At 44.6% G+C, this 10,597-nt stretch overlaps 1 protein-coding gene across 1 annotated transcript; it reads right to left on the reverse strand.

Annotated features, from left to right (window-relative positions):
* Window positions 1–232: 232 nt before the first annotated feature.
* On the reverse strand, window positions 233–2,147 carry LOC121017092 (C-C motif chemokine 3-like). The gene is made up of 3 exons (XM_040455173.1): window positions 1,876–2,147; window positions 1,159–1,273; window positions 233–755 (listed from the first exon to the last, which is right to left on the reverse strand). Exons 1-3 carry the CDS (start codon window positions 1,949–1,951, stop codon window positions 665–667), a joined length of 282 nt encoding a protein of 93 aa, XP_040311107.1. The 5' UTR covers window positions 1,952–2,147; the 3' UTR covers window positions 233–664.
* Window positions 2,148–10,597: the final 8,450 nt, after the last annotated feature.

Genomic DNA, 10,597 nt, shown 5'->3' on the forward strand with positions numbered 1-10,597 from the left:
TCCTAGATTGCATCAATTATGATTTGGTGATAAAACAATGAGTCAGTTTCAACTTTCCAGGAAAGTATCTCCGGGAAGTGTCTGGCACCACGGTATTGGCACTCTGTCCCTTTCTTGTGGTTTCTGTCCCTCTTCAGAGGTCTCGAAACTCCCCCCCACCCCCAGTATTCTTCTCAACCTGTGGCTCTGATTAGTTGGGAAACCACAATCAATGGAGTCATCAAAAGGAAAATGCTGGTTTACCTTTTATATAAGGACCTTCAATATTTTGAAGAGCCGTGCTGGGCAAAACCACTCCGTAAACATTTGTTGTTTGATATATATGATACAACAGCTACAAGACAGTGCCAATCCTGCTGACTGACCCACATATTGAGTGTGAGAACAGAAAAGGGAGGGTCGTGGGGAGGTGGAGAGGATGTTGTGAGATGTCAGCAGAAATATTTATTACATCACACAATTCAACAATGGAAATAAATTACAAAAGTTAAATAAGATACAAAAACTAAAATTAAAGTTAAAAAGGGCTGTAGCGTGTGGCTGGGGGTGGGGGTGTGACCCATAGGAGAGGTGCCTCCAGAGTTCCAAGGTCATTGCCTTGGCTCAGGTGACTGCCCCCAGTCTGCACATAGATGTAACACCTTTCTTGTAGCTTCTAGGCCACTCAGGCATTCAGCTCCAGGTTGGTGATGTATTCCTGGACCCAGGCCTCCCTGGGGTCAGCACAGATCTCCCGGCCTCTTTTGGTTTGGAAGCTGTGGAGAAGGGTGAAAGGATTACATACTGAAGAATCTAGCAGGGGAATCCTGGATCCACTGTGACCCCTCCATCCTCCTCTGCCTCAGACCTCTCAGGGTCTATCCATATGCTCACAAAATGTGCCCTCAATCTTGGGGATCATGACCTTCTCTAGGTCTCCAGTGGGAGTCCACTCAGAAAGCCAACCTCTTACTGTCACCTCAACTCTCTCTTCCCTCTGTCCAGGGACAGGTCCTCCAGGACTCCCTACAGGCACCAGACCAGGTGAGAAAACATGGCAGTGGCCTCCCTTGGCATACTGTGCTCTGATGGGTCTCAGAAGGCTGAGTCCTTCAAGGGGTGCCTCACCCCAGACCTCCCATCTCCTTCCTTAGGCTGAGCAGGAAGACTGGGCCTTACATGACACCGGGCTTGGAGCATTGGCTGCTGGTCTCATAATAGTCGACCACAAATTTGCGTGGAATCTGCCGGGAGATATAGACAAAGCAGCAAGAGGTGGGGGTGTCGGCACCAACTGAGAGAGACAGAACAGAAAGACCCTAAGTCACTCTTCAGAAGAAAGGACAAGCCAGCCACTCCCTGAGGGTCAGGAAGAACTGGAAGAAGACAGTATTTCTCTGGAGTGGCAATGTGGGTACAAAGAGATCCAGAAGGAAGAGATCTTTTCCTGGACATTTTTATTTCTGTGTCTCTCTTTCAGTGTCTATCTTGGCTTGGGGGTCTCTCTGTCTCTCTGTAGGGAATTGAGTTTTCTAAACAAACTACTCCTTTTCTGCCTCTCCCTGGGTAGTTGTATCTGGAATTCATGAGGAGAGCCAAGGCCACACACACCCCTGGGAGCCAGTTGGACACAGATTCTACCTCTTGTCAAAATCCCAGTTGGGCATCCATTTTTCTACCCTTAGAAAGGGACTTCCTCCCACTCTCTCCCAGAGCTGGACAACAGAATTGCTAAAACCTCATGGGAAAGAAAATCCTTCTCAGGAAATAGTCTCTGAGATCTTTCTGAAGTTCTCTACTTGGAGCGGCTAAGCCACAAGACTTTGGCCTTGTGGTCCAAGCCACAGGCAGATAGCAGGAGGGCAGGGCAAGAGGGAGAAGGGAAGACAGACTCACAAAAGGAAGAGCAGGTCTGGGAACAGAGTGTCGCGGTGAGAAGCAGGACAGCCAGGGCAGCCTTGGGGACCTCCATGTCGCTGGGCAGCAGAGTGTGAGATCAAGCAGTGGCCAAGCAGAGCTGACACTGGGGACTTGCAGCCACTGCCTCCTTCTGGGGTCTAAGCCATGTCTTCTCTTTATAAGCAGCCTCAGGGCAATAAAAGATAGAAAGTTGAGGAAACCAAGGTGGGTGGGGTGGATTTTAAATCGTTGGTGTTGGTGTCATGCGTGAGTTGCATAAAGCCAGGAGAGCTCTGGGTGGCCACAAGGGTTCAGGTTATTTGCAACAACGGTTTGGTTGCCTACTTGAGGAGGAAATGGTTCCCACAGTGAGAGGAGGTGAGATGCTGGTGTGACCCAGTTAGCTGGCGCCTTCTCACAAGAGCAGATCCATCCATCAAGCATTTCACCCAAAGGGCCTTCTGATATGCACCCAGCTGTTCAAATGGCATCGATGTGACACAGGTGACAGTGCCATGGAGTCTTGAAAAACACACCCCATGCTAAAACACACCCCAGGTGGAGACAAGCAGAATTGGGGAAGCCTCAGCTACCAAGGGGCAAGATTGAGGCTGGCCTTTCAGACTTTGGCTGGATCATCAAACGTGTACAAATCTCTGCAATATCAGGTAGTATAAATGCCTGGCAATTAGCTCTTTTGATGGTAACCTAAGTGTTCTTTTGATTGTAATGTAAGCTTTTGATTGCTGAGGCACCCATTTCAAAGACTCACTGCCTGTGACACCACTAGATAAAGAGCCAGGCTGCCCCGTCCATAAATTTCTCCCTTCAGAGAGGCCTGAGTAACCTATATCACTGGCCACTTGAGCCACTCTGCTTTTCCCTTCCTGCACTCTAATTCCTGCTCTTATGTTTTACATTTACCAATAGTGAACCCACAAAGCCCCAGGCATCCCACCCCTAACGCCAAAAGAAGCAGAGCACCAGGTCTACACTCTATTCTCTCTCTACCAGTAACCTCACTGGGTGACCCTCAGACATGCCGTGTACCCCTATGAGTAATAAACCTTGTATTTTAAAATTTCCCTGTGGTTGTTACAATCGTAAGAACCACAAGGGCTGATCCAGTCACAACATTGGCTCCAGTTGGGGAAATGTCTGAGGGGCTCACCACAAGCAGTACCTACCCCAGGTATTTGTAGCTCACAGCATCACTATCAAAAGGCTGAGGCTCACACAAAACAGCTGGGCCCTGGGTTAGTTGGGCTAACTGGGGGGCTAAGTGAATGATGAGCCTTAAACTCAACAACTCAACAACTCAAAGGTTGTTACCCTTTGACCAGCAAAGTACTCTGCCATTATCTATCTTACAGATATAAACACAAAGATGAAGAACATTGTATGCATAATGGTGTTTGTCACAGCTTATTTGTAACAATTTTAAAAAGGACCCTAAAAGCAAAAAGTGAAAATAAAAGGGACCTACAATTAAATCAGTGGTGGCGTATTCATCTCTTGTAACTGAGAAAGTGAAGACATTTTCTTTTTTAATGTTTATTTTTGAGAGAGGGAGAGAGAGAGAGAGAGACAGTGTGAGTGGGGGATGAGCAGAGAGAGAGAGGGAGACACAGAATTGGAAGCAGGCTCCAGACTCTGAGCCATCAGCACAGACCCCAACGCAGGGCTCAAACCCATGAACCATGAGAACATGACCTGAGCCAAAGTCAGATGCTTAACCAACTGAGCCATCCAGGTGCCCCAAGAAAGTGAAGAAATTTTCAAAGGAAGTCCTTGTTCCTCAAAAATCCTAGAACATTTCCTGTTTCCTCAATGTAAAGTCAAGATGGCATTTCCAGGGTTTGTCTGGCAGCTTAATGACATCATCAGGGACTCTTTTCTTATTTCCCCCCAAATTTTGTTGGCTTTTCTTTGGGGGGGGGGGTGGAGCTTATCACTTCATGGTTACAAAATGGCTGCTGCTGCTCAGAGATCAAGTCTGCACAAAGTCTTCTCCACATTTGTAGAAGGGAGTCTCATAGGAGTAGGGAAAAAGCAACATTACTAATGTTTTTAATTCAAATTGGGTGTTTGTACTTGATTTGTAATGTGAACTGTAGATCACCCCAAAAGTAGCAAAAAATAATTTTATTTTAAAGATTTTATTTTTCAAGTAATCTCTACACCCAATGTGGGGTTTGAACTCATGACCCTGAGATCAAGAGTCTCATGCTCTTCCAACTGAGCCAGCCAGGCACCCTAGCAAAAGCTAATTTGAAAATATATAAAATACAGAAAAGATTAAAACTTATTTTATTTCTGAAAGCTAAGTAGATGGCAAGGCAAGTGACAGTAAGGATGTGGGTGTTTGCCTATATATTCTTCCTGTCTTACTGTGGCACATGTGAATTCTGAGGCATAATTTGAGTAAGATTTCTTTCCCGGAAAATAGGAAATATGTTATTACCCAAACCTAACCACTATTAACATTTTGGTTTATTTCTTTCAAGTGCAATTTTTTCTAGGTTTATGATAATTCAGTTTGCTAACTTGTTTCCTTACTTTTTTTTACTGTGTGTCTGGGAGGTGAGGGGCAATGTTGTAATCATGATATGAATGTAATTTTGTATTTTTATTATTTATACTTAACATCATAAGACTTTCCCAAATCATTCCAGTATTTTTTAAGAGCTGCCTAATTTATTCAACCATGAGCCCAGTGCATTAATATTATCATGCACTATTGAAGCACATTTGGACAGATTCCATTTTTTTAATTTTAAATTATTTTGTAAATAAGCTGTACTAAACATCTAACCCATAAAACCTTCTCCATAAGTGAAGTTATTTCTATAGGATATTTTCCTAGCTGTTGACTTTCAGGGCCAAAAAGTAAGGACACTTAAGGCTCCTGATCTGTATAGATACCCCATTATCTAATGTGTGTTCATTTTTATTCCCTGTTGTCAAACCCAGTGATGGTATATTATAGAGATCTGAGAGTGCTTGGTGAATGAAACAGTGAAGAAAAAGCAGGTTTTGTCACTCTTGCCGTGCCTGTGGCCCCGGCTTCCCTGATTCCATTCTGTCCATCTGGACCTGGATCAAATATAGATCAAGCTACATAACACTCCATGATATCATTATATACATTACATCAGTGCAGTCAAAGCACCACTGAAGAGCATCAGACATGTCTGCTTTGTGGATGCAAAAAGCGAGAGGTGCAGTTTATAGACAGATCTGCCCTTAGTAGAAGGAACCAGCTAAGCCTGGTCCCCTGGTGACAACTCCTGGTTTCCCCTTCATTGGTTAATAATTTTCTTAGAAGCGCTCTGATCAACATGATGTCATGGTCCTTTTCACCCAGGGTGTGGTTTAAGTGTGACTTGTGTGCCCAGGATGCTAAAGCATCACCATAGATGTCAGTCTGTATGGTCAGAAGAGCTGTGGCTGAGCATCAGATCTGCTCTGTGGGAGGAATCATTAATCTGTAGATCTCTCCATGCACATAGAGCTCTAACACAAGACATCTCACCTCTTGTCACTGTCCTAAACCTTTCCACACAGTTTAACAGGCAAGTGACTGAGCTATTCTTGTGTACCCTGAGCCTTCATGTGACACCAGGTGCCCTGGCATATGTGATTCATAGTGACATATGTCATATGTGACTCATAACATGACACCATACAACAACTTCTCTGTCCATCCCCAACCCCTGGCTTCCCATGCTCCAGAGTTGCCTGTGAAGGGACAAGGAAATGGCTTGGACCCCAGAAGGATATAGACAGCAGCAAGTGCCCAGTCTTGTCTTGGCTTTGCCCACACTCCTCTGTGCCCAGCATCTTTAAAGTCTCCACAGCTGCCCTTATTGACCATCTCCTCAGCTCACAGTCTTATCTGCACCACAAGACTCTCAACCCTTACCCTTTTTGCTATTAGGGTTGTGTCCCAATGGTCTGGACAGATGTCTAAACCATATCACTTAAGTCCTATAGCTGGAGTCCCTAAATGAAAGCAAAGAACATCACAAAAGGTTTCAAAATGTTCTAGGGTGTTTCCCAAGGGGTTTTATCTATCCTGTATCTGGATCCAAGAGGCAGAGGAAGGTTAGAACCCATTTGTAGCTGGGAAAATTGAGGCTTAGCTCAGTCTCTAACAAGATGCAGATGCCAGGTCTAGTGGCAGATTTCCCTCAGTTCTCCCAAGAAACTCCACCCTTTGCTGACTTACAGAAGATGAGGTCTGGGGGCACCTGGGTGACTCAGTCGGTTAAGCACCAGACTTCAGCTCAGGTCATGATCTCACGGTTCATGGGTTCAAGCCCTGCATCGGGCTCTGTGCTGACAGCTCAGAGCCTGCAGCCTGCTTCAAATTCTGTGTCTCCCTATCTCTCTGCTCCTCCCCCACTTGCAGCTTGCTCTTTGTCTTTTTATCTCTCTCAAAAATAAATAAACATTAAAAAAAAAAAAAGAAGAAGAGGATGAGGTCTTCTGGGAAATATTTCTGTAGACCAGATGAAGTTTCCCTAAAAGAGGTGGAGAAAGGGCTCATGGTTCCAATAGCTATACTCCCTCAAGAGGGCGCTAGAGACTGATAATAAGAGATTCAAAACAAAAATTCAAGGCAAACAAGAAATGCCTTGCTTCCTTGGTTCCTTTTGTGTTCCACTCAGCAGCTCTGAGCAGTGACATCTCTCCATCAACTTCCCGCTGGGCCCCTCAGAGGGTGGAAGAAGTTGACTCACTTTTCTCAGACTCTTGATTGCTGCTCCCTCACGCTGAGGGTAGACATCACACTGGTCCTGCAGTTTTTCTTCTTTCTCTCCAGATCTGTCCCAGATTTGTTGACAATTATGGTGACACCAACAGCTAGTGTTCCTCTCCTTATATAATGTCAAAATCATTCCTCTTTCCCAGAGAGAAGCAGGTCATGTAGAGGAGAGACATTCCATGGACATGGGCTGCGGAGCAGACAGGCATGGACAGAGGGTTTTATTTCTTTCTGATTTTTTTTTTCTTCCCAGGATTTTTAAAAAATGTTTATTTATTTTTTTTTAATTTTTTTTTAAGTTTATTTATTTTTGGGACAGAGAGAGACAGAGCATGAACGGGGGAGGGGCAGAGAGAGAGGGAGACACAGAATCGGAAACAGGCTCCAGGCTCCGAGCCATCAGCCCAGAGCCTGACGCGGGGCTCGAACTCATGGACCGTGAGATAGTGACCTGGCTGAAGTCGGACGCTTAACCGACTGCGCCACCCAGGTGCCCCTAATGTTTATTTATTTTTGAGAGAGAAAGAGAGAGAGAGAGAGAGAGAGAGAGAGAGAGAGAGAGAGAGAAGTGGTGGGGGAGGGGTAGAAAGAGAGGGAGACAAAGGACAGGATCCAAAGCGGGCTCTGCTCTAACAGCAGAGAGCCCCATGTGGGGCTTGAATTCACAAACCATGAGATCATGACCCACACCAAAGTTGGATGCTTAATCAACTGAGCCACCCAGGCACTCCTCTTCCTAGGACTTTTAAAACAAATTTACATTTAACATTTTGCATCTATCTTTTTAATATTTAATAGTAAACATCAAGTATTTTTGTCATTCTATTTGTTTACGTGGCTGGCTAACAGTCCATCAGTGGATTAACTTCATTATTCCAACACCGTGGAATATATAGTTTGGTGTTAATTATTTGATTATAGGTAAGCTGCACCAAATAACATTGTCCCTAAAATTTTTCCCATTGATGAGTTCATTTCTTTAGGATAGAGTCTGAGAAGTCGCTTCTGATTGAAAGAGTATGGACATTTGTAAGACTGCTGACCCTCATCCAGTATAAAATCCGGACTTCATTGCAGGTCTATGAGGAGTATTTGATAAATAGACCAATTACTGAAAAGCTAATCCTTACTTTTACTATTCTTGTACCTCCAGGATTTCCAATTACGTTCTTTCCTTAGGGTGTAGTTAAGCTTGGTTTATACTGCTTGACACTGAATGACATTATTACACCTGTCACATTTACATGGAGAATCACTGTGGAAGTCCATCAGAACACTCTGCTTTATGGGGCGCCTGGGTGGCTCAGTCAGTTGGGCACCCAACATCGGCCCAGGTCATGATCTCAAGGCTCATGGGTTAGAGTCCCACATGGGGGTCTGTGCTGACAGCTCGGAGCCTGGAGCCTGCTTCAGATTCCGTGTCTCTCTCTCTCTGTCTCTCTGCCCACCTCCATGCTCTCTCTCTGTTTCTCAAAAATAAATAAACATTTAAAAAAAACACTCTGCTTTATGGAAGGAAGCTAGTCCCCCATCTGGATAAACAACTTCCTCTTGAGCACCCCAATTAAATTAGTAATTGAACCACTCTTGTTTGCACCTTAAACCTCTCTTATAACTATAGGAAACCTTGGGTTGTAGAACTCACATGACAACACTGTACTTAAAATGTCTTGCTTAGGCACCACCTCCAATTTCTGTGTTCCCATGGCCCAAGGCTGACTATAAAAAGGAATAGACATAGGTCAGATCCCAGAAGGAGTCTGGCAGTAGTGAGTTCCCAAGCCCCATCTCAGCTCTGCCCACAATGCTCTGCCTGTCCAACACCATGAGGGGCCTCGTGCCTGCCATCTTTGTCCTCCTCTGCACCATGGCCCCCTGCTCTTATGCACAAAGTGAGTCTGTTGTCCACTTGCCTTCAACAGTTGCTCCCCATATGTTGGCCAGAGGTCGATCCACACCTTCCTAGCTGTGGCCTGAGAACCACCATGTGACATTTGAGAGACTCAAGTGGGCTTTCAAAATGATGTGGTTGTTTTCCTCAGAAGGGTTCAAAAGGAGTCCGTTGATCAAGGCTGCAGAATGGAAGTTAGGAGAGGTTATCCTATTTCTCAGATGAGATCACTGAGGTCTAGTTTATTGGGTTATTAACATAAGGTAGAATCTAGGTCTATTGAGATCTTATTGGTGCTGGTAAATTTTAGAATCACCTCAGCAATTCCCAAGAGTTATAAAAATTGTTCCAACTTTCACTCAGTTTCCATATGATTTAATGGATTAAAAAAAATTTTTTTACCCTAAAGAAAGTTAGGAGAAGGGAGTAGACGCTCTACAGGCTGGTTCCCTGCAGAGTAAGATAGAGACCAAAATAGACAAATCCAGAGACAAGACTAGGGAATTTAATGAGAAACAAACAAATTAATTAAAAAGCCAAATTATTTCCAGTTTCCTTTCCTCCCACGCCTCAACTCTGAGCTATGCTATCTCTCTTCACCTCTTCCAGACCCTCTCAGACTTGCCTGGGCTCCAGAGCAACTTTTGCTATTCTTGTTCCCTCACAGATAAGGTTACACCACATCCCCCTGCTGCTTTGCCTGTATGTCCCTGAAGATCTCCCACAACACTGTGGTTGCCTATTTTAAGACCAGTGACCAGTGCCCCAAACATGGTGTCGTGGAAGTATCAGTCCTCCCGCCTAGCCCTGGGGAGACACAAGATGTGGGGGTTGGGAGTGTTCACAGGAGTCAGAGCACGGGGTGCTCCAGCTGGTAGATAAGGAGTTGTCCTAAGAAGGCCTAGTCTTATGGGGGCCTTTTGTGCATGCAGGACACACAGAGAGGCCATTGAGCTGTTTCCTGACATGGGATTGGGTCTGCAGGGAGCCAAGGAGGTCATGCCCAGAAAGAGAGAGGAGAGAAGAAAGAAACAGCAGAAAGGAAGTGGCCTGAGTTATCTCCATAAATCACTCAGGGGAGAACAAGGAATCCTTTGAGGTTTGGGGCATGATGCTTGATAAGGTGGACCAGCCCTAAGCTGCCCACAGGGATGAAGATGAAGTGCCCACAGGTGGTCAGGAATGTCCTTACTCATTCTCTATATAATACTTCTGCCTTCTCCATAGATTTGTTGCCAAACAAATTGACACGGTATTTCTGTGTCAACCCCAGCAGTGCCTAGGTCCAGGAATACATCAGGGGCCTGGAGGAGAATCCAAATGGTCCAGAAGAAACCCGTTAGAAGTGTGGGTAGATTGAGCAGCAGGGACCTGAACCAGAGAGCTGCTGCCACAACTCCAGAAATTCCCTCTCCCTTCTCCTAACCGCATTCTGAAAACTTTTATTTAGTTAAGCTATTTAAATATTATAAATTGTTTTATTATTTGGTGTTTTTCTCTGAGCAATCATACGACACCCTCTTATCCCCAAGTCTCTTCCCAGTCAGTCATACAGTGGTTGCCATATTCAGTGTGATAGTGAAAAACTGTTCTGTCTCTGAGTAGACACTGGACCAAATCCATCAATAGATGCATATTGAGTTTTTAATGAGCCTTGTACTCTGTTACACATGTCAGAATAATAAAGATTATTTTTGCTTTCTTAGGTGAATCTTGGACTTCTGACTATTCTTTGCTTTGGTTTGGTTTTCCTGACAAAGCAGTTTCATTGGTTGGAAAGAATGAGAGGGAATATTTAGGGACGTCTGAGCAGGAAGGGAAGACAAGAGAAAAAGGATAAGTCTCATTCTAATGATACCAGGCTTTAGGCTGGTGACACATTCCTCATAGGCTGAAGAATAAGCAAAGTATTCAAAACAAATGCAGATTTATATGCACCAGGGAAACCGCCACTTGTATGAACAACAAATCAAGGCATTCAATCATGTGTATTTATGCATTTTCTTAAGTTCTGCTTTCTTAAGAATAAAAACTAACAGTTTTCGAGGACTCACTAT

This window comes from Herpailurus yagouaroundi, unplaced genomic scaffold (genome assembly GCF_014898765.1).
Source record: "Herpailurus yagouaroundi ecotype Mexico unplaced genomic scaffold, PumYag 215, whole genome shotgun sequence".
Lineage (NCBI taxonomy): Eukaryota > Metazoa > Chordata > Mammalia > Carnivora > Felidae > Herpailurus > Herpailurus yagouaroundi.

Excerpts from the sequence above, each read along its gene's own strand:
- LOC121017092 (XM_040455173.1), bottom strand. The coding sequence starts at position 1,951 with ATGGAGGTCCCCAAGGCTGCCCTGGCTGTCCTGCTTCTCACCGCGACA. Across the intron at positions 1,274-1,875 it reads CCAGACCTGCTCTTCCTTTT|TTGGTGCCGACACCCCCACC; the intron begins GTGAGTCTGTCT and ends TGTCTCTCTCAG. Across the intron at positions 756-1,158 it reads TGCTCCAAGCCCGGTGTCAT|CTTCCAAACCAAAAGAGGCC; the intron begins GTAAGGCCCAGT and ends CCTTCTCCACAG.